Raw genomic sequence first — 24670 nt, 5'->3', positions numbered from 1 at the left:
ACGCCCACCAAAGGGGGCGTGCTGTCAGTCACCATCGACAGCACGCCCCCTTTGATGAGACATTTAGAGCGAAGGAAAGTCCTTCGCTCGTCGGGTCTCGCGCATGCGCACGACGGAGCACCCTCCGTCGTGCGCATGCGCAGTGGGGAACATCGACCCACTTGCGAGCGTACTGCCGCTCGCGAGTGGGTCTGAATGACCCCCAGTATCACCTGTGTGAATACAATTATGCCAACATAATTTGGAGTGATAAGGTCACATTTTTGTTCAATGTAGCAGGGTAAGATATAATCTATTTAATAGTTTCTGTGCTCTAGGAGCATGACCGAGTTAGGGGTGCAGCGATGCACAGTGATCCAGCACAGAGGAGCTGTGTAAGTGTGATTAATGCCACCTTTTTGTTTTTATTACATTTATTATTGGTTTCTCCGTATAATCAAAACTTCCATCATCAGTGACATCCTTATTAGTGAATCACATGTAAAGGCTGAGATCATTAATGACATCTGTGGAATATATTTTTTGGACCATGAAAACAATGGTATTATGAGTTGTAGTAATTTATTTATGGATCTGTGTAAGGATAGAAGTAATGTGTTCCATTATGGAATACTTAAATCTGATTGTTTTGTATGTGCACAGGGTTGCCATCAGAAATTGTGGGGCTCGGGAGAGACAAAACCAGCAGGCTCTCCCCCTCTTCCTCCGTCACTTGTGCCAGCTACACCAGCTCCCTGGTCCTGCTGACTCATGACTTAACCTTTTACCTCCTTGAAGGAGGCTCCTTCTAGCTTCCTGCTTTGGTTTTGCTGGTGCTGCTCCTCACACACCGCGGCTCCTCTCTCGTTGCGCGACATGACGCCACGTACGCCAACTCATAAAGAAAACTTTATTGAACATGTGGGTGGGCGAGTGGGGGTGGGAACAGGGGCGAGTGGATCCCATGTGACTGTGTATTAAGTAGTAAGAAGCTCAGAGCTCACGCCCCCTTTTCACTCAAGGGGGTAGCGGGCAGATCCAGAATAAAATGATAGGGGGGGGCACCTTGATGTAGGAATTAAGTGGTGGTTAGTGGCAGAGGTGTCACTTACCTCCATGGCACCTGGTGTGGCAGGAGCAGCTGTATTGCGTGCCGTAGGCACCCGTGCGCCAAAAAGGGGTGTGGCTTTGTGGAAAGGGGCGTGGTCTAATCACACAAAGCCACGCCCCCTTATGTGTGCCGATCTTGGGGGCGTTACCACCTCCCATTCTCGGCACACAGTGGGCTTCCCCAGTGCTCCTGCAGCTGCTGGGACAGCCCACATCTCTCCCTGCCTCTCTCCATGTCACGGTGACACCATCCCACAGGGTGACACCAAAATAGCAGAGCAGCTCTGCTATTTTGGTGTCACCCCTTCGGATGGTGTCACCCAGTGCAGCCCGCACCCACTGCACCCCCCTAGTGACGCCAGTGGTTAGTGGTGATAGGTACATTTGCATGTGCGCCCCCATATAAATGGCGTGGCCTCGCTACAAGTGACGTGTCCTTGCGAGCCATTCCCCTCATTTTCACCACACTGGGGGCATGGGGTACATACAATAAATAAGGTCATGACCCTTACTTGCTTGCCATTCCATGGGTCTTGCTGAAGCACATGAATTATATCGTCAGCCATTAAACTAAAGCAGAGACAGCGCAGTTAAATAGCAATGGGGATACACTGGTACAATAGCGGCTAACGCTTGTGTAGTTGATGACTGGGACACCTGCAGAGTGGGACAGAGGGTCCCGCTGGAACTGATTATTTGTAGCTTTTTGGGGTGGTGATCACAATAGGTGTATAGTGGATAGGTCCGCCATCACGGGGGGACTGCCGGGCCTGTAGTCCCGGGCCCAGAGAGAGAGGGGGCCCAGATGGCAGCCAGGGAGAAGAAACAGCGCCGGCAGCATTCCAAATAGGCACCGGCCGTGAGCCAATCACAGCTCGCGGAATGGCAGCCAATCAGGAGCAGCCACAGCGCCCGAGCAGCTACTATTTTATATTACTGTTCTGAGAGACAAGGATGGGACCAGCATTAGGAGGGTGTGCTGGTTCCTGTAGTGCCATTTGGAGGATCTTGGAATACCTCCAGGTGAGTTGGCTCTCAACTTAGAAATATTAATGTATGTGCTATTATAATGTGGCACAACAGTATGCAATTATATGACGCAGAGTGGGTGCTATTATCATGTAGCATTAGGGACACCAGTACAGAGACGCCTTGATGTGGCCCTGTGCTTAAACATATCTTTGCAAATACAGTATATGCAACAAAGATCTCTGGAATTCTATTATCATGTAGTACTGAAATCTTATTGCTGGTCCTTTGCAGTGTGCTGGGGGAACATCTTTGCTTTTTTTCTTGATGCAGAATACTCATTTTGGGTGCATCTCTACTTACGACTGAAGAGGTATAACTGAGCTGTAACTGGGCCATAGGCAAAATTCAGTGAGAAACAAAAAATATACCCAAGGTGCTGGAATGGAAATAGCAGTATACTAAAACGGTGTATTTAAATCTACCTTGATAGTGAATAACAATGAGTGAATCAAGCTGCTGTATGAAATGTTAGCCAACCAAATAATGCAAATAGAGAAAAAGAAAAACAGCGCTGCATTCACTCAGTTATTCAGATCTAAAAAACATATAATGCCATGACCACATAAAATGTAGATTTTATACATGTGCATTAATTACACACTAATTGGGATAATACATATCATACTAAAAAAACACAATTTATAAGCACCTCTCAGCAGGAAAAATGTCTATAAAAGAATACTCTCTAAGTAAGATAAAAATGTAGTCACTAGGACTAATAAAAGCTCAGAAACAATTCACAACAATGTCTCACCATAATGGCATCAGTCCCCAGTCGATACTTTGGGAAATGTAGGTATTTTTGTACAAATGGCATAGTTGTTGTCATGAACAAGAATCACATGGAGGATAAATATTTACTAATCCAGAACCACGATGTGCTGAACTGTGGGCCCGACTCAGCAAGGAACGCTCTGTGCATGCATATAAGAAGCAGTGCACGTGCACGAACCGGCCGGTGCGATCAGGGAAGCGATCGCACACTAGACGCAGCCCCAGTGAAAAGTGATTGACAGGTAGTGCCGTTTGTGGGTGGTGACGGGGGGGTGGTCGGGCGAATGCAGGCGTTCTGTGCATCTAAAAAAAAAACAAATAAAATTCAGGCGCATATATTATAAAGCTCTTAATATAAAATTAATCTGCAATTAAGTTAAAATGACAGTGATTTCCTGCTGCTCCTACAGAGTAAATCTGTAATACTCTAAATGAACAAGCAAAAACTATTATACAATAATAGGGAGCGCAAAAAATATATCAAGATATCAAAAAGATATTTAATAAACAAAACATATATCTATAGACACATTCATAAAATAGCAGTTAGCACAATAAGTATTAGTATACATTAAAATACATACTGATATATCCTCAGAAGTAGTTAATAAAATGCTAAGAAATTAATGAACTCCGTCTAATGAGAACTCAATTTTGGGAGCAGTCAATTAGTGTGCTTTTTAGACAAAATGATGTTCAGTTGCCTTTATATGGATAGTCTTATCCTTCTCTCCAGAGAAAGTAATTTCACCATCAGTGTTAGATCTCCACTCTCTTTATAGTTAGTGTCCATAAATTAATCCATATTAGCAGCCCATAGATGACAGAAGATTTTAAAGTCAATCTTACCACTGTTGCTGTTGGAAATAGTGCGGGTTCTGCTTAATCAATCTCCACTGTTCTATAGAGTATGAACTGCCACTGATGAGGGCAGTAAAGCTCTGCTACCTCTGTTGCTGCTGTTCCAGGATGCAGGCTGACAGTGGAGAGGAATTGCACACTTCACAGGAGGGAGCAGGATGAAAAGCACACTTAGCCAGCTTCTGGTCAGGAGACCTGATATTTCAGCAATAAGTCGTCTTATGCGGCTGCTCTAAGACGGAGTGTCCCTGTACCTTAACGCATTTCTCTGCTATTTAGGGTAGCAGTTTCCTCAGAAGGCAAGAAAATAAGTGTACACTTATTTTCTTGCCTTCTGAGGAAACTGCTACCCTAAATAGCAGAGAAATGCGTTAAGGTACAGGGACACTCCGTCTTAGAGCAGCCGCATAAGACGACTTATTGCTGAAATATCAGGTCTCCTGACCAGAAGCTGGCTAAGTGTGCTTTTCATCCTGCTCCCTCCTGTGAAGTGTGCCATTCCTCTCCACTGTCAGCCTGCATCCTGGAACAGCAGCAACAGAGGAAGCAGGGCTTTACTGCCCTCATCAGTGGCAGTTCATACTCTATAGAACAGTGGAGATTGATTAAGCAGAACCCCCACTATTTCCAACAGCAACAGTGGTAAGATTGACTTTAAAATCTTCTGTCATCTATGGGCTGCTAATATGGATTCATTTATGGACACTAACTATAAAGAGAGTGGAGATCTAACACTGATGGTGAAATTACTTTCTCTGGAGAGAAGGATAAGACTATCCATATAAAGGCAACTGAACATCATTTTGTCTAAAAAGCACACTAATTGACTGCTCCCAAAATTGAGTTCTCATTAGACGGAGTTCATTAATTTCTTAGCATTTTATTAACTACTTCTGAGGATATATCAGTATGTATTTTAATGTATACTAATACTTATTGTGCTAACTGCTATTTTATGAATGTGTCTATAGATATATGTTTTGTTTATTAAATATCTTTTTGATATCTTGATATATTTTTTACGCTCCTTATTATTGTATAATAGTTTTTGCTTGTTCTGTGCATCTGAACGGCATTTCAGGGGCGTGCATAATTAAGCCTCTGTGATGACAGACGCAGCCTGACATCTAATTCCACACAGGAAGTTTAGCTATGTCTGCAGGAGGGTCAGGTCAACCACTATTGTGCATATGGGTCCGATGGTCCTCGATGTTACCAAAGTTTGCGCTGTCTTGTGAGGTATAGAGGATGTAAGTAAAGGGAAGTGGGTGGCATTATGTAGTGATGGGCGTTTGCTTAATCTGCTGCGGTTGCATTTGGTATGGATTCATTAGCATATTTTCGCTGCGGCCAGGTGCAGACTTGCGTTCCTTGCTGAATCAGGCCCTGTGTCCACAATACATAAGGAATGTGGGCCTGATTCAGACCCGGTTGCAAGCACTGAGCACTCGCAACTGGGTCGATGGTGGCCCACAGCGCATGCGCACGACCCGGGGTACTGTGACACTGTAACTGGTAGCGCAGTGTTATTCTTTTCTTAATCATAGAAAATATTATGACACAATAAGTGGTAGTGCAGTGTTTTACTCATAAAAAATCTTTTGACACTGTAAGTGGAGCGCAGTGTGTTATTCTTTTCTTATTCATAAAAAATATTGTGACACTGTAGGTTATTGATACTGTAGTGTAATACTTAAAATTGGTACAAATTGATGTGTGTGCTGTACCCACTTAATTAGTGTTTGTTGATATGGATAGTCCCCTTTAGAATGTAAGCTCTTACGAGCAGGGCCTCTACCCTCTTGTGATTCTCCTTACTTTACTTTCATCTACTTCTTACCCCCCACCAGGGCACCTAACACTTGGTTGCTTACGCTCTGTTGCATATCTAGGTGTTATGGTCACTAATGTAGCATGTACATTATCCATGTCCGTGTCCTATATTGTACTGTAAGTCACTTGTCAAATTATTTGTTTATGTACTTTGTAAGGCACTGCGGAACACTTGTAGTGCCATACAAATAAAGGATAATAATAATAATATGGAGAATGATCAGTTGAGAGGAGAGCAGGAACCACATACTAGTGCTGGAGCTGCTGCAAGTGCCACCAGTCATGACGATACTAGTGCGTCTACGTCATCTACTAAAGCCGATGCCCAAGGGCATACAGGACCTCAGTCAGGGTATATAAAATTAAAGAAGCAATCTTTTACATTGGTAGAGAAAAAAACATCAAAGGGAAAGTTAGCTGCAGAAAGACAAAATTGGCAATATACCTTTCAACACACAAAGTGGCAAGGAAAGGCTAAGGCATTGGCCTTTATTTATGACTGGTGGTTTTGCCTCTTACGATGATGTAAGCACAAGTGAACATGCTGACATAGAAATCGAGGATACTTCTGTGGAAGTGCACCAGGATGAGGAGGATATTTCTGTAGCTGACGCTAATAACAATGTTGATGTTGATGATGAGGATGTTGATGATGATGATGTTGTTGATGAGGATGTTGTTTGTGTAAATCAGGCACCAGTGAAAGAAACAGTTGTTGCCCATGATAAGGAAAAGCCCATTGTCATGTCTTGGGCATAAGACAAAAAATCCACTTCTTATGTGTGGAATTATATCTACCCAAATCCAAACAACAATTGTCAAGCCATCTGTACCCATTGTAAAGCCAGAGTAAGTAGAAGTAGGGACGTTAACCATCTAGGAACCTCCTCCCTGTTACATCATTTGCAGAGAGTTCATGGAACATTTTTTGGAAAATCAGAAATTGGTGATAAAAAAATAAGAACAGACAGTCCAGCATCAGTTAGCTCCCTTCCCTCAGCTAGATCCCAGCACCGCTAATCTCTACCGCCAATACCACCATCAATAACCTCACAAATGATCGAAGGAAGTTGTGCATCCAGGATAGGGCTAAGTGACTCCTCCCTTATCCAGTATTCCTTAGAAGAATCCTTGAGTGCTTGGCCTGCTGCTGCTGCTGGGGGTGGATTTTCATCTCAGAAAGGGACCGAGAAGACTACAACTAGTAGTAATTTAAAAAAACAATTGACTATTAAACAATCCTTTGATAGAAGATGCAAGTTTAACAGCTGTCACCCAGTTGCACAGTGGACCACTGATGCCATAACGGCTGTGCTAGTATTAGATGAGGATGATTGTGTGGAGGAAGTGCAAAAGAAGGATGAGGGGGAAATTTGTGTCCTATCTAACGTTAATGAGGATGTTGATGATGAGGATGTTGTTTGTGTAAATCAGCCACCAGTGGCAACAGTTATTGCTCGTGATAAAAAGAAAGCCATTGTCATGCCTGGGCATAAGACCAGAAAAGCCACGTCTTGGGTGTAGAAATATGTTAACCCAAAACCTGACAACAGTTGTGAAGGCATCTGTACCATTTGTAAAGCCAAAGTTGTAGAGGTAGAGACGTTAACCATCTAGGCACCTCCTCCCTGTTACGTCATTTGAGGAGAGTTCATGCAATTTATTTAACAAAATTATAATAATTTGTAAATGAATAACAAGCAGTCCAGTAGTTACCAGCAGTTTGGACCAGCACATGCAATCTCTACCACCAAGACCCTCATCATCAACCTCCTCCTTAATAATTGGAGGTAGTCCTTCCAAAAAATGTCTGTGGGGGCTCAAACAAACCAAGGACTTCAGCCACAAAAGTGCCAGTCCTTGTCGCTAAAGTGCTTGATTTGTTAAACTGGGCATGTCCTTTTTAATATTCCACATAAGAGTGGGTGGGAGGGCCCAAGGACAATTCCATCTTGCACCTCTTTTCTTTACATTTGGCACAATTTGGGGCATTGCCGACTGACATTATTATAGTTTATTAAACTGCTATCCTGTCTGCCACTGCTGTGTGGTAATGTTTCATAGATGTCCTATATTTTTTTTAAATGCCGTGCGTTTGTGCCGCTGCTCTGTCGCTTATTTTAGCCAACCAGTTCGGGGCAGCCTTTGGCCTATATCGGTGAAGAGTAGTGAAAACAATATCGTGAACTGTGAGGTGGTTAAAATGCCTGGAAATGTCTCAAAATGATTATTATTAAGGCTAATAATACTGTAGGAACAAAAATAGGCACAAATTATTTGGTTTTAGCTGTTTTTATAATTAAAAAAAAAAAATACAGATCCAAAACCAAAACACGCAAGGGTGGTTTTGTAAAACCAGATCCAATACCAAAATCAAAACAAAAACACGCAAGGGTGGTTTTGTAAAACCAAATCCAGATCCAAAACCTTGAAGGAGATACAGATCCAAAACCAATCCCTAATTATTATATTTTAGGTTCTAGTATACAGATAAATATTAATCATTGCTCATTCAGTGCTGGGGGAATTAATGTAATGTGGGGACTGGTGGGGTGGTATTAATGTTATATGGGGTCTGTGGGGGTTTAACATCACCTATTGGTTTTACAGTGGCCCTCTCCAGCTTCAACTTAAATTACGCATCTATCTTTTCTTCGCGTAGAACACTTTGCACAAATCTTCTATAAAGGTTTTAAAGGTAAGAGCAGCTGGGTGTATGGTGTCTACATAACTAAAATCGTTTTTTTGTGAAATATTTAGGTTATTAGGATATATTTTTCCCTCATGTGAAAATGGTGGGAAGAGACTTCAAACCTAATGTACTCAGGGCCTGATTCAGCAAGGATCGCTATTGCGATCACAATAGCGATTACACACGCAGTTTCTTTGCAAAATTATGCTAATGATTGCAATCGCAATGCCATACGCAGCCTAACATAAGGACACCCATTTTACCTTACACACATCCGTAACACTTAGCAAGTCTGCAAAACTATCGGTAACATCGAGTACCATCGCAGCCCCATGCACACTTGCACAAGGTCTGACCTTACTCAGGAATTGCTAAGCTCGTTGCACGCAGTGAAAACCCAAGCTGCTAATTTATGCACGCCCCTGTAATGGCGTTCAAACGCTATGGCACGCCTGCGTCTCGTCGACCGCACACCCGTCACCACCCCCAAACGCTACTTCGTGTCAATAACTCTGCGATGGGTCTGCGTAGTCACTGCAATCGCAGTCCCGGTCGCAGTGGAGTCTTTGCGGACGCGCACTGCGATGCATACGCATGTGCAGCACACAACAATCGGACCATTGAGTGCGTAATCGCAATAGCGAACCTTCCTGAATCAGGCTCTTAATTTAAACATTAGAGAGACATAATTGATATATAATCTAGATTTAAATAAAAAAAATGAGTGTTTTTCTGAATTAGGGATTGAACGACTAATTCCTATTAGGATTCAGGACTGTTACATTAACTGTGGATGACGAAGTATGTGGAACAAGAGTTTTAACATGAAAGTCTACAACAGTGGCTATCAGTGAAATGATTCCCATGACCGCACTGTTCTGGTGGCAGCAGAGATAAATCAGTGAAGCAATGCACCCATAAAAGGAGGTTATAAATGTGACATAATTTTAAGAAAATTATATTTTTTTTACCAAAACTGCTATACTAGCATGTCTATTATATAGCACATGGCAACCCTGCTATTATTATTAACAGTTACTTATATAGCTCTTTACAATTCGGAATAAACAGTAATAAAACAAGGCTGGGTAATAAAAGACAGCCCTGCACGCAAATGTACAATCTAGGGATGCAAGTGTCCACCATTGCACACCTGCATCTGGAACAAACAGCTGACTAGTGTGCAGTAGAGTACGCATTTGGCAGCTGACTAGTGTGCAGTAGAGTACGTATTTGGCAGCTGACTAGTGTGCAGTAGAGTACGTATTTGGCAGCTGACTAGTGTGCGGTAGAGTACGTATTTGGCAGCTGACTAGTGTGCGGTAGAGTACGTATTTGGCAGCTGACTAGTGTGCGGTAGAGTACGTATTTGGCAGCTGACTAGTGTGCGGTAGAGTACGTATTTGGCAGCTGACTAGTGTGCGGTAGAGTACGTATTTGGCAGCTGACTAGTGTGCGGTAGAGTACGTATTTGGCAGCTGACTAGTGTGCGGTAGAGTACGTATTTGGCAGCTGACTAGTGTGCGGTAGAGTACGTATTTGGCAGCTGACTAGTGTGCGGTAGAGTACGTATTTGGCAGCTGACTAGTGTGCTGTAGAGTGCGTATTTGGCAGCTGACTAGTGTGCAGTAGAGTGCGTATTTGGCAGCTGACTAGTGTGCAGTAGAGTACGTATTTGGCAGCTGACTAGTGTGCGGTAGAGTACGTATTTGGTAGCTGACTAGTGTGCGGTACAGTACGTATTTGGCAGCTGACTAGTGTGCGGTACAGTACGTATTTGGCAGCTGACTAGTGTGCGGTAGAGTACGTATTTGGCAGCTGACTAGTGTGCGGTAGAGTACGTATTTGGCAGCTGACTAGTGTGCGGTAGAGTACGTATTTGGCAGCTGACTAGTGTGCGGTAGAGTACGTATTTGGCAGCTGACTAGTGTGCGGTAGAGTACGTATTTGGCAGCTGACTAGTGTGCGGTAGAGTACGTATTTGGCAGCTGACTAGTGTGCGGTAGAGTGCGTATTTGGCAGCTGACTAGTGTGCGGTAGAGTGCGTATTTGGCAGCTGACTAGTGTGCGGTAGAGTGCGTATTTGGCAGCTGACTAGTGTGCGGTAGAGTGCGTATTTGGCAGCTGACTAGTGTGCGGTAGAGTACGTATTTGGCAGCTGACTAGTGTGCGGTAGAGTACGTATTTGGCAGCTGACTAGTGTGCGGTACAGTACGTATTTGGCAACTGACTAGTGTGCGGTAGAGTACGTATTTGGCAGCTGACTAGTGTGCGGTAGAGTACGTATTTGGCAGCTGACTAGTGTGCGGTAGAGTACGTATTTGGCAGCTGACTAGTGTGCGGTAGAGTACGTATTTGGCAGCTGACTAGTGTGCGGTAGAGTACGTATTTGGCAGCTGACTAGTGTGCGGTAGAGTACGTATTTGGCAGCTGACTAGTGTGCGGTAGAGTACGTATTTGGCAGCTGACTAGTGTGCGGTAGAGTACGTATTTGGCAGCTGACTAGTGTGCGGTAGAGTACGTATTTGGCAGCTGACTAGTGTGCGGTAGAGTGCGTATTTGGCAGCTGACTAGTGTGCTGTAGAGTGCGTATTTGGCAGCTGACTAGTGTGCAGTAGAGTGCGTATTTGGCAGCTGACTAGTGTGCAGTAGAGTGCGTATTTGGCAGCTGACTAGTGTGCAGTAGAGTACGTATTTGGCAGCTGACTAGTGTGCGGTAGAGTACGTATTTGGCAGCTGACTAGTGTGCTGTAGAGTACGTATTTGGCAGCTGACTAGTGTGCGGTAGAGTACGTATTTGGCAGCTGACTAGTGTGCGGTAGAGTACGTATTTGGCAGCTGACTAGTGTGCGGTAGAGTACGCATTTGGCCAGTGATTATTTTTTAAATAATGAGGAGTCACCAAGTGCAAAATGTAGTCTTGGGGAGAAGGTGTTGCCATTGCTCCATGACATTCAGAACTGTAAGGTCTCCAAGGAGGCAAGGGTCTTCAAGGCCCCCTTTGCTGCTCAGATAGATACGACCAGTTACCCTTTGGGCTTACTGAAAGTTTCACCAATGGCTGAATCAGAGGACCATAGAGAGGCTGACAGGTTCCACAGCAAACATTTTATTTTGTGAGGAAAGAGTGCACTGCTCATTAATGCATATCTGCTCACTGCTCTAGAGGTTCTCGCTCTGGGGATGTGCATATGTGGGGAATGGCACGTCTGCAGCAAAGAGCCCATTATGGGCTTTCAGTTCCATCACAGTCCCTCTTGCACATTCCACATCTTCCTCTACAACAGTACCTTCAGCTCACTTAGTGGTAACCTGGGGCTCTCCTGCTGTTGTAGAACTACAAGTCTCAGCAGTCCTTAAATTGGTAATGCATTCTAGGACTAAGGGGTATATTTACTAAAGTGAGAGATTTTGGAATTGGAGATGTTGCCCATAGCGTCCAATCAGATTCTAGCTATTATCTTCTAGAACAGGGGTTCCCAACCACGGTCCTCAAGGCACACTAACAGTCCAGGTTTTAAGGATAGCCATACTTGAGCACAGGTGACTTAACTAATACCTCAGTTATTTTGATTTAACCATCTGTGCTCCAGCATGAATATCATTAAAACCAGGACTGTAGGTGTGTCTTGAGGACCGAGGTTGGGAATCACTGTTCTAGAAGGTGTAATGCTGGCCATATACGGGACGATTGATCACACGATTTGGGCAGTTTCTACAGGTTGGACAGACCAATCATTTGAAAATAGTTGTATTTTGAGTCTTCTGTGACCCCGATGCGCATCCCCGCCATCGTCTAGTTGGATCGCAGATCAGATGATTTTGCAGAGAGATCTCAACTGATCGTGTAGGAATTGACACACATTGGGCTCTATTTATTAACAATATTTTTACTAAAATAAAGTGAAAAAGGGTGTTTTCACACCCTTTTCGCATTATTTTAGTTTCACCTAAAGTTACTAAAGGGCAATTGGAGTACAATTCGTAAAATTCTACTCCAACCCCTAGTATCACTTATTTTTAGTAAGCAGATCGCATTTCCCATAATTGTAATGGGAAATGTGATCTGACCAAAGTTACTAAAAATAAAATGTGAAAAAATACCGGGGAAAGCCCTGTGATAATAACTCCACCTGCAGGTGGGTTATCCAGGGTCTCTCACGGTTACCGGACTCTTGCTCTGCTCTGACGGGGAGAGCAGAGCGCGGAGCCAGCCCCAGTGACCACACGCTGATAAACTGCAAAAAAAAGTACAAAAAAAAAGTTAAAAAACCCCAAACTTACCTGACTCCAGGGACCGGTGATCGGGGCTCCGGTGATGTCCTCTCTCCGGTCAGCTGGTCTCCCATGCTGCACTGTGGCCCGGTCGTCACCTGGCTTAGCGCCGGGGGGGGTGGCAACGGCGGCCGGTTGGCGCATGTGCGAGGCACTTGTCACGGTATTTTTTTGAGAAAATACCGTGATAAGTGTGCTGAGGGGATTCGCAGGGACAGAGCTTTCTCGCAAGCTCTGTCCCTCTTAAGGGATTTGTAGTAAATCCTGTGATATTGCCTGAATTCGCAATGCGAATTCCCTTGGTAATATCACACTACATTCTGCATTACCAATACGGATTGTAGTAAATAGAGCTCATTATGTGATGTGATTGATCACATCGTATGGTCTTATGTGAAATAGTTGCATTTTAAATACAAATCGTCCTGTATCTGAAGGGAAGAATTTTCAAGGGAAATCATAGAACTGATCTGACCAACTTTTGAATCTCACCGTGTATGGCCACCTTTAGTGAAATGTTAAGTATAATCTGATTGGTTGCTATGGGCAACATTTCCACTTCTAAAAACTCTCACTATAGTAAAGCCTAATAGTCCCTAAACTTGCCAACATGACTCCTTTTCACATTGACATGACTACACTGTGTCTGCTTCTCACACTTTTCTTATTACAACATTATTTCTGGAACTTGTTAACTGGCTTTCAACAAATGCCTAAATCTCCAGTCACTCAGTCAGTCAGCCCAGTACATGAGACAGCAGTGAGCAGAGGAGCTGTGGGACTGGGAGCATATTGGAAATGAGTGAGGCTAGCTTGTAGGACGAAGATAAGCCCCACAACGAAGCAGCAAGTGCACTGCACTGTGCTCTCTCTCTCTCACTTGAAAAAGTGTCAATAAAGTTATGTTTGATGACTAAGGTGTCCTGCGCTGTCCCGCGTTCGCCGCTGTGATTGGCTGGCACGTTGATCACGTAACTCGGGAGTGTACAGTTGCTCGGCGACCGCAGGACGCTTCGGGCAGGTAGTCCCTGGGTGCCGGGAGGAGCTGGGGCGAGGAGGAGTCCGCCTCCCCCGGGAGCACCGCCCACCCCCAGCATAGTGTATAATCCAGCAGCCGGCCCGCCCCGTTCCACATACACCGCTAGCAGCAGGTGCCGGTGCCATGTCTCTATCTCAGCAGTCCCAGACCTGGTTCCCCACCCATGTCCAGGTCACTGTTTTCCAAGCCAAAGGCCTGAGGTCCAAGGGCAAAGCCGGCACTAACGATGCCTACGCCTTCATCCAGCTGGGTAAGGAGAAGTACTCCACCACCGTGGCCGAGAAGAGCCTGGCCCCTCTGTGGAAGGAAGAAGCCACCTTCGAGGTGCCCCTGCTGCACAATGACAACCAGGAGCGCTGCACCGTGCGGGTCATCGTCATGCACCGGGCCCTGGTGGGCATGGACAAGTTCCTGGGACAGCTAGACCTCAACCTGTGGGAGCTGCACCAGAATAAGGGCAGGAAGAACCTGCAGTGAGTAATTTCTGGGCAGCCTGCCTATAGTGCTCCTTACTCTCATTACCTTTCCTGTATTGTCTGTCACCTTATATGTTATTTATTACTTATGTAACTGATGGCTTCGTACTAGGCTTGGCTTGGATGAGGTTACAGTATGTAGCAAAGTATAGACTGTACAAAGTATTATGCAATTGCTAAGTACGTTTAGATTGCGAGCTCTGGAGACTATGGAGATGGCTTGCGTACTGTTCAAAGCCACTTTGTGTTCAGGCCATGGTATGTTGCTCTGCCCTGTAGTCACTTACAAGGACAACACTCTAGGGCGTATTCAATTAGTTTTGCCCCTGTGAAAGTTCCGCCTACCTGACTTTTCGCCTACATCTTATGTTTAGGACGCTTTTTAGGACTGCTTTTCGCCCTATACAATTACTAACCAGGTGAAAATTACTGTCAAGTGTAGGGGAAATCAGTCTGAACCCCCCAAAAAGATGCACTAACATTGGGGATCAATATAGAAGTGTTCCATTAGCACGAATAAAATTATTTGGGGTACTGAAGTTGTTTAAAATCCTTGTTGGCGTCATTGAACAAGTGGTGAAGAATGGCATTAAGCAGTATTTTTTGGGGAACATAAGTAGTACAGTCAAATTTGGGGTACTTGAAAATGGGTGTAAGCATCTTTCAAATTCTCTAAACTGAAGTTTGAAAAATGCACCTGCTGCATGCACCTGCAATCCCTAAAACACCTGACCCATCCTTGCAGTCCCCTAAGAAGGCTATTTCGCTAGTTTTTATGTTTGTCCGCCCACTTTTTACTTTTTTGCCCCCAAAATGAAAGTACATTTTTGGGGTGTTTTTTTCCCTGGATTTTTTTCCACAGTTGTCCGTTGGGGGGCTGTCACAAGGGTTCTGAGTGTTTTCCTCACGTCTGCACCCCAAAATAAAAATGTTGCATTTATTTTCTCCTGCTATTCTTAGGTGAATCTTTTTCGCCCATTGCATTGACTTTTCCCGTAGGTGAAAACCGTCGGGAATTTAATTTGGAGATGAGTTCCGACCACGCGAAAAGCCCTGATCGGCGATACTTTTCTGCAGAAAACTAACTGCTTTTCGCTTTGAATTGAATACGGCCCGAAGTGGATTTTAAAATGGTGATGATGATTAGGAACTTGTTTGCCTTGTGTAGGGTCTGCCTGGCATTTGGTAATATGCACTGTAGGTACAAAAGATTTGTTCCTCCTATTGATTTGTGTTTTGTGTATAGATGTCAAAAATAATGCATGACTACATGAGTGCTGATGTGTTGAGTGCAACAGTTTGTCAAGAAACTTTCTGATGATCCATATTATTTATTTTTACAGTCATAGGAAACTCACATGCACATATTATTATCTCAGCATGGAGAAACTGCTGATGCATTGAGGCAATTACACTTTGTAGTGCTGTGTACACCTTGTGTTCAGCTCCCACGCTTCCCCAGTTTTAATTTTTTTAGTTCATGGTAATAAGTTGCGTAATCTATTTTATCTACAAAATGTAAATCTGCACAGCACTCTAAATAAAGCAGTGGGTGGCACACGGGCTGTGGCACGTAGCAGAGGTGTTTGACACTAACAAAAAAAAAAGGCTCCATAATGCTTGTAAAGTAAAGGGGCAATGTACAATTTCCAAATGGGTGTGTGCTAGCAACAAATTATGGCACAGCTAACCTTCTAGTCGCACCTAATATACATTGGCTTCAGGTTAAATACAGGAATAACATCCAATTTTCTTGGAGTATTTGGTCTAAATTATTTGTTCTGTATATGTTGTATTGCTGTATGGAGTAGCATGTTTGTACAGCAGGGTGATTATTATTATTATTATTATTATTATTATCATTTATTTATATGGCGCCACAAGTGTTCCGCAGCGCCTCACAAAGCATAAACAAATAGGTGACCAGTGACTTTCAGTACAATACAATACAATACAATGCAAGACAAGGACATGGATAATATACATTGCTACATTAGCGACCATAACACCCACATAAGCAGCAGAGCTTAAACAACCAGGTGTTATATGCCCTAGTGGGGAGTAAAGGCGGGCATCCATTACAAGATCTGAAAACGACTGCACGATTACGACATTGTAATCGTTCAGTCGTTTGTCAGTCGTGTGATGAGCCTGCACTGAACGAGCAGTCGTTCAGTGCAGGGTCATCAATCATCTGGAAACATGCTGAACCTGATGATATCGTCAGGTTGACCAGCATGTCGGAAAGATGATAGATGTCTAAACGACCAGCGGGCACACGCATCGCTGGTCGTTTTAGACACTTTTGTAAACGATTGAACGATCAAACGATCATTATCGTTCAATCGTTCATAAAAATCGCTAAGTGGATACCCCCATTAAGAAGTAGATGAAAGTAAAGTAAGGAGAAGCACAAGAGGGTAGAGGGCCCTGCTTGTAAGAGCTTACATTCTAAAAAGAAGGGGGAGACAGACAGGTGTGACACAGATGGGGTAGACAGGGAGGAAGGAGCATATAGCCGCAAGATAGGATGAGACACTGGTCTGTATATCAGAAGTTTGTTGCATCAGCTGAGTGTACTAGAAGCACCAGATCAGAGAGCGACACCCCAGGCAGGAAAGAGGTACTGCACGAGTTGTGACAGGTGCAGGGTGCTAGAATGAACACTAGCCTTATTTCGAGCTACATGTGACGTAAGACTATGTCCTACGTAATGTGCACATACACACAACGTGCACCTGTATTTACAGGTACACCTTTCTTGTCTATAGCTCTTGCTTCTGGAGAGGTGTATTGGGGTATAAATGTGCCTTGGAAAATATTTTCCCAGGTGACCCCCTCCTTCTAGCTTCAGCATGGGGGGCTGCTCAGTGCTATTTCTACTGTATGTTACAAATCACGGCAGAACCCTAGGAAAAATTAATGCTTGTAGTAGACCCTGGTGCTGGGAGAGGTTTCCTGGATGATGGTGGTGGGAGTTTCCCAGATGGTGGTGGTGGTGGTGGGAGTTTCCCAGATGAAGATGGTGGTGGTGGTGGTGATGCAACTTTTCAGTTGGTAACATTTTAAGATGTTTGCCACTTAAAATATAGATGTAGAAACATAAATGTCTATGCAGCTTTGCGCATATGCAAATGTGTCATCTTTATGTTCATCTCTAATAGGGCAAGTCATAGCGATGTGCAGCTGTACACGTCACTCGGAATTAAAGTGTTGCAGCATCACTCATTTTCCTGCACCCGCCTACATGAGCGCAAAGTAAAATTAGCAATGTTGCGATTGTGATGTGCTGCTGTTTTGACGCCATTCTGGCTACACGTTGCCGCCATTGCTCTGAATTTAATTAATCACTAAAAAGTGCCACAAAAATGCACACACTGCAGTGATAATGTTATTTCCACTTAGTTTTCATCTTCTGCAGTGCACATAGATGTTTCACGTGTAGGTGGTGCCTGTGAGGCTCATAGGAACTGCTGGGCAGATCATGGTGTTTATTGGTGAGTGCTGGTATTATGTGATTGAGTTTTATGGGGTAGCAAAGACTAATTTAGGGGGTAGGTCAGACCCTTGTGTGCTAACAGTCTCAGTAATCTGGGCAGAATAGCCTTGTTTTTTTCCTTTATACCTCATTAAGGTGCAAGCAAGAAAACAAGTGAGCCCCCTCCCCTCCCAGACACTGAGTTATTGATATATTCTTCATTCTAGCACCCTCCACCTGTCATAACCTGTGCAGTTCCTTTATCCTGCCTGGGGTGTCACTCTCTGCTCTGGTGCTTCTAGCACACTCTATGGATGCAACAAACTGCTGAGATTCTGCAGTTCAGTTTGTGTGTTAGAAGCACCAGAGCAGAGAGTGACTCCCCAGGCAGGAAACAGAAACTGCATGGGTTTTAACAAGTGCAGGGTGCTAGAATGAACACTACGGGGTCTCACAGGCTGTTTGCAAAATGACAGTTGGGAGCTGATTGGCTGGCACCTTATCACTTTTCACTGTGTCTCCTAACACTGCTTAGTAAATAGACCCCTACATCACCTACTACCTATATATTGTCTATGTCCTGAAATATAATAATCTGTTGTGGATGGTGTATACATTGGATGAGTTGTTAGTGACTGAGAAAAGGGAAGGTGAAATAACGCAGATGGAAACTGCTCTGTCACTAAGCAGCGGGGCGTTATATTAGAGATTTTCGGAGTTTTATGGTGCTTCACGATCTATGCAGAGCTGGTTAATGTGTAATGTCTTTGTTCTCCTGTGATGCTGGCATGCGATAGCAGCGCAGTCAGATGTATGTACTGCCAGAAAACGTGCAGTACTCCTTGTACAGAAGAGGCCAAAGTCACCCTGGGCATTTTGCTTATGCATACACAGAAGTAGATTCTCAGCCGTATCTTAAATTACCTGGAGGTTGAATGCGTCGTCTGTTGTAGAGAAGTAATCAGATCATGCCATCATTTAATCATAGGTATAAGTAAAGCTTTAGTACAAAAGGCTATAGTTGCTGAATGAGGGTTGCTTGACCTGTGATGATGATGGCTACAAAAAGGAATATGGATCCTGTGTACCTGGGATAGGGAATAGTGCTAATGTTGGAGTATCAGAAGTGTATTTAGGGTAAAATAAGACATACGTGAAGCAAATTAAAGAATATTTGAAACTTTACACCTCATTATTGGAATACACGTCCCAGCATGTTCTAATAGCTGTTATCATCCTATCCTAGCATGGATTTTCTTTTAAAAGAACATCTTGGCGCTTCCTATCTTTGCTGCATAAAAAAGCTGTATCTTGCGGATGCCTTAGTGATGCTGCAGCGATATAACCGACAGTGATGATCTCTGCTGATCTCTTCACTCAGTAGCAGGGCCGTAGCTAGGGTAGTGCTGCCGGTGCCATCGCACAGGGCACCACAGGTCAGGGGGCGCTGTTTGGGCCTGTCAGATTTCTGTTTATTATCACTCTCACTTGTAGCTTCCTCTTATTTCATCCCCAGCATCTCCTGGCCTCTCCTACCTCTTCCTTGGCCCTTCCCCATGAGGCCATTCCCCTTTTTTGGGTGCATTATGTGAAAAATGAGGGTGCGCCAATGCTCTTTCTGGCACAGGGCACCAAAAAGTCTAGTTACGGCTCTGCACATTAGTGTGGCTGCCATGTTATATGATGTCATGGGTATTTCTTTATATTACTTAATATTTTCGTTTGGACCACAGCAGAAAGAAAAATTACCATGAGATATTTTAAGTGCAAACTAGCAGATGACTGTATTTAATTTAATTTAATTTCACTTCATAAAATTTGTGTTTTAATTATTTTATATGATAAATGTGACTATTGCATTTAATAACCGCCCTGAAGACCATTTTCTCTTGTGTATGATAGCATGATATTGTGCTCAAATAGGGTTATCCTACTTTAACATTTACCACTAACGCTGTTAGGCATTGTCTCTACGTTACCGATACCTTCTCAGTGGCTGAAAGTATACACACGTGTTGCTCCCCAGATAGTCCTGACACATACGCTAGTAGTGTAGAGCTGGAACCATTGCAAGATATGTCCGCATGAACAAATGCATTTCAATGAGCTCCTTGCCTGCGTTTTTACCTGCTTACGTTCACACTGCAAATCCATTCAACTCTATATAAGCCCCATGGTATCTTGCTAGATTTCCTAATGTGGCAATATGGCCAGTGTTCATAAAGACCCAAGGGCGCTTACCCACTGGCATCACAATTCTTTGTTTCACTTGCAGTTTTTAACCCTAAGGAAAAACATGAAAATGGGTTTGGGAACCGAACCCATGGACTCCATATCCGCCAGTATTGTGGTGTCATATTTTAACGTTATCTACTCCATTTACTTGTGTTCACAGCAGCTGAATGCATTACATTAGGATCTGTGCCAGTGCTTCTTGGTCCTAAAGGCACACGAACAGTGCGGGTTTTAAGGATATCCATACTTGAATATAGATGGTCGAAGGTACTAATTAAGTCACCTGTGCTCAAGCAAGGATATCCTTGGAACCTGGACTGTTAGTGTGTCTTAATGGCAGAGTTTTAAAAGCACTGCTTCTTGCAATGATCTCCTTTGCCCCCACCCCGACCGCAAAGGCTCATTACTACCGGTTGTCACTGGTGTGTAACACACTAGTGGGTAATTGGCCTTAGAAATATACATTACATCTAAACCGCACAGACCAATACTCTGAGATATTAGAGATGTCGGGGTGATTGAGTCCTGGAAGAAAAATGTAAATAAGAGTTTGTTTTTCTAATAATAATAATAATAATAATAATATGTTTCTTACATTCTGGCCAGTTCTAATGATTTCCTTTTCAGATGGTCCACTGTAAATTTCTCCTGGTTCTGAAAAATTCAGAAATACACAATAGGGGACTAGTAAGCTGAAAGCAATGTGTTTGGTATAAGGTTCATATTACTATGTACAAAACCAATACACTACCAATCCAAAAGGGAGCACTACTTTGTTTCTTTAACTATGTACAGTACTATGGGCCTGAGATCTACACAAAGCCGATTGCGTCCATCCGATTGAGAGACTGTTGGCCGTTGCGCATGTGTGTAAGCTGCACTGCGCAGCGATTCAATTGCGAATATGCTTACACAGCGGATTCACTCGCAAAGTGAGTGACAGGCAGCATTTAGGGGAGGTAACGATTACGACTAGACCAACGCAGTCATGTTAGGACCGTTTAAACTCTGTTCTCTGGGCTTCCATAAATTAGCTACTGCATTCTTGCTGGTAGCAGGAGAGCCCTCTGTGTGTCTGGAGACCGGCTATGTCTGCGGCACCTTAGACTTACTCTTATGGCCTCCTGATCTGCGTTCTGTGTGTCCGGTTTTGTGCGTGAGCAGCGGAGGTGAGATGCTTTCATTGGGCGTGTCTCAGCCTTGGACGGTGAATGAGTGATTTGCATATTTTCATATTTGCGATCCATGAGAGATCACAGCTGCGATAGCATTTGCGCCCATTTCTGAATCGGGCTCTATTTTCCTTTGGCAAAACATGTATTACATCGCAGTGTCTGTGTATGTTTATCTCTAATACTTGTACAGTGGAATTTCATCCAGCAAACACCCGGCACTTAAGGTTTATTAAGGGTAATGTTGCCAACCCAGGCAGAACCTTTATCTGATCTGAAAAGGCCTCTTCAGGTATTGAACATTTGCAAGAAAAATGCACTGGAACCACACACGTTCCCCACTATGTGCGTAGGGAGTCATTGTATCCAGCGGTTTCCACTCACATGCAGTACATGCTTTCATTAACGTCAACCACTGAAGAAAAAGTTTTATTACTCATACGCAATAAGTGATAAAACTCGTTGCGTATGATAAAATGCGTTGATAAATGAGGCCCTACATATACTCTGTAGTAGAGCAGTTTAAAGAAGTTTTGTATGTTTCGTGTTTTATATTCTGTGACTAATCCAATAATTTTAACATAAGTAAAGTTTCTAAGAGTTTATTTTTAGATCTTATGGCTAATGTGTGCATGTGTTTACATTTCCTGTTTTGTTAAGGACATCCTATCCCAAAAAACTAGGCATGGTTTTACCACGAGATGAATTTACTGTCACACTGCATGACTGCAAAGCATCACCCTGTGTCACACTCGCATATGTGCCCGGATTGCAGTAATCCGCAGACGTTTCAGTGATTCTTCTAATAGAGCAGAAACACAGATCCCAAATTCTGTTGGAGAATGTTCAGTAGCTTCAGCCATTTTATATACACAAACAACCCACCTGCTGTTCTTAGACTGGATATGCGTTGCTGATGAGAGACTCCTATTACAGTAGAGTATTTTTGAGAGCTGTACTTCTATTAATGCTGCAGTCCTCATTGTGCATAGATAGCTTACTGCTCACAGTCTGGAGGTCTGATTCAGCATGGATCACAACTGCTAAAGCGTATGCAGATGGCCGATTGCTGCGTACTGCGTATGCAGTGCGTGTGCGCTCGTAGGCACCACTGCGATCACGCAGACCAGGGAGAGCCATCACAGAGTGATTGACAGGCAGTGATGGGGGGGGGGGGTCAGCGAAACGCAGGCGTGTATGGACACTTGATCGCCATTGCAAGGGCGTGCTTAAATTATTCACTGCGACAGCAGCTTTAGTACTCCCTGCGTACAAAGAGGTTACAATTTCTGAGTAAGGTCAGGGCTGGTGTAGTTCTGCGTGCTACTCAATGTTGCCAATGTAGTCGCAGGACTGGAGGGTATTACGTATGTGAGATAGCGGTAGTGGGTGGCCATGAGTGTGTCTATGCTGGCTGTGCGTTGGCATTACAATAACATTCATTAGCATATTTTCAACAGTGGGATGCGTGCGTAATCGCAGCTGCCATCGCAATAATGATCTGTAGTGAATCGGCCAGTATCCTATGGAAACAACTGGCACATAAATGTAAGGGCATGCATACGGACGCGTTTGGATGGAAACGTAATCGGCAATTCCTTTATCTTAGATAGCATACATGTATACTTTTATGGCCCTAGCTTTATGCTATACACACACTGATCTAATGGTGAAGAGACGTCATTAGATCGTGCGATGGTTACACTCTGTGTAATCATTACAGCACAGCCGCACCCTGTGTGACTACTGCAGAAGGGAAACAAGATGACTGCAGGCCATTTGTCAGAACAACTCTGCAGCCAGACTTGTAATCAAGCCAGACTATGCTGCATACATAAAGGCATGCAATATGTCAGGACACACGGTGCTAGCACCACCCTGGCTCTATCACTTGCCTATGGCAATAAAGGAAACCTTTGATTACATGGCAAATGGTTGTCTCAGAACAAAAATATAAGCAAAGCCATATGTAAATCCTCACAGCATGGAATTGTCCCCCTTGTCGACAAAGCAGAACTTTGACTTGCTGTAATCCGACACATATTATTATAATACAGGGGTACACAATGTTCTTCTCTTTGGGTGCCAGACGTTCAACACTGCCAGCCAAACAAAGGGCCTGATTCATTACCGATCGCAACTGCGATTTACACACGTAATCAGCCAATTGTTGTGTTTTGCGCATGCATCACAGTGCTTGTGCGCGAACCAGCCACTGCGATCGGGACTGCGCAGAGTGATTGACAGGAAGTGGCGTTTGTGGGCGATGCCGGGGGGGTGGTCGGTGAAACACACCAGTGCGTTTTGAATGCCGTTGCATGGGCGTGCATAAATTATCCACTGGCAGCCTGAGTACTCATAGCGTGCGATGAGGTTAGCAATTCCTGAGTAAGGTCAGAGCTTGTCCATGTGTGCAAGAGGCTGCGATGGTACTCAATGTTTCCAGTGGTTTTGCAGTCTTGCTAATGCTGGCCATACGCGCTGCAATTATCGGGACGATCTGCCCGATATCGGCGGATCGCCGCGATAATTGTAGCGTGGGGGGGTGGCGACCGAGGGTTAAATATTGCTCGGTCGGGCATGCTGGATTGTCCAGCATGTCCGTCCGATGCGATATTTCCCGGGAAACTGTCGGCTGCATCGGGCAGGGTATGCCCAGCGCAGCCGACAGACAGACATTTCCTGTGTTCCTTCCTACGGAAGGAACAGGGAAATGTCTCCTCCCCCGGGGCGGAGCGCGGATGTCGGGCTATACACTGTGAGATTTCTCTCACAGTGTATGCCGCGGACATCTGCGGCTGACAGCCGGCCAGATAAAATGTCTGTCGGTCTGACAGACATGTTATCTGGCAGTGTATGCCCAGCATAAGGATGTGTGTAAGGTAAAGTGGGCATCCATATGTTTTGCTGCGACAGCATGGCGATCACAGTGAATTAGCATACTATCGCAGTGAGACTGCGTGTGTGATCACTATTGCAGTTGCAATCCGTAATGTATCAGGCCCAGAATGCCACTTTATTTTTTCCACTTTCTCTCTGCAAAACCACCTCTAGATTTGTTTATTTTGAGTCATTTTCTCCGCAAAAAAACCCAGTCACTGAATTTTATTTAATTTTTATTTATTTTTTAATTTGTGCCATTGTCTTTGTGGAGTGGTAGAATCATGGAAATAGAATTAGACAAAGGCGAAGTAGAAGGGACACATGACATCTTAGTGGTTGTAGTATTAGGGGCACATGAAATCTTAGTGGTTGTAGTATTAGGGGCACATGACATCTTAGTGGTTGTAGTATTTGGGGCACATGACAGCTGGGAGTAGTAGAAGGGACACATGACAGCTGGGTGGTTGTTGGTATTAGGGACAGCTGAAGTTAGTAGAAATAGAGACACAGATGACAGCTGGGTGTTGGTGGTAGTAGTATGGACACATGAGATCTTAGTGGTTGTAGTATTAGGGGCACATGACAGCTTGGTTGGGTTAACAGTAGTAGGGACACATGATGACTCTGGGGTGTAGTAATAGTAGGGAAACTAGGAGGGGATAAAATTAGTGGCACAGAGGACAGCTGGGGGTAGTAGTAATATGGCAGAGGAGAGTACACTGCCATTTGTGGTAGATGAACTCGGCTGTACATATCAATGTCCTGTAGTGAGTAAGAACTGCCCACTCCTCCTTCAGCTTTGCTGGCTCCCTCTGTAGCTTCTCAACCCAG

At 44.1% G+C, this 24670-nt stretch overlaps 1 protein-coding gene across 1 annotated transcript in view; it reads left to right on the top strand.

Moving 5' to 3' along the window:
* Positions 1–13596: 13596 nt before the first annotated feature.
* Positions 13597–24670, top strand: part of RAB11FIP1 (RAB11 family interacting protein 1) — a 45727-nt gene continuing 34653 nt past the window's right edge. The window contains exon 1 of the mRNA XM_088453050.1: positions 13597–14068. Coding sequence (XP_088309176.1) covers positions 13719–14068 — 350 coding nt within the window. The 5' untranslated portion in view covers positions 13597–13718. The remainder of the gene's footprint in view (positions 14069–24670) is intronic.

This window comes from Taudactylus pleione, unplaced genomic scaffold, assembly GCF_031769625.1.
Source record: "Taudactylus pleione unplaced genomic scaffold, aTauple2 ptg000567l, whole genome shotgun sequence".
NCBI classification, from domain to species: Eukaryota; Metazoa; Chordata; class Amphibia; order Anura; family Myobatrachidae; genus Taudactylus; species Taudactylus pleione.
The sequence above is the reverse complement of the archived record's forward strand: the minus strand, read 5'-3'. Positions and strand labels throughout refer to the sequence as shown.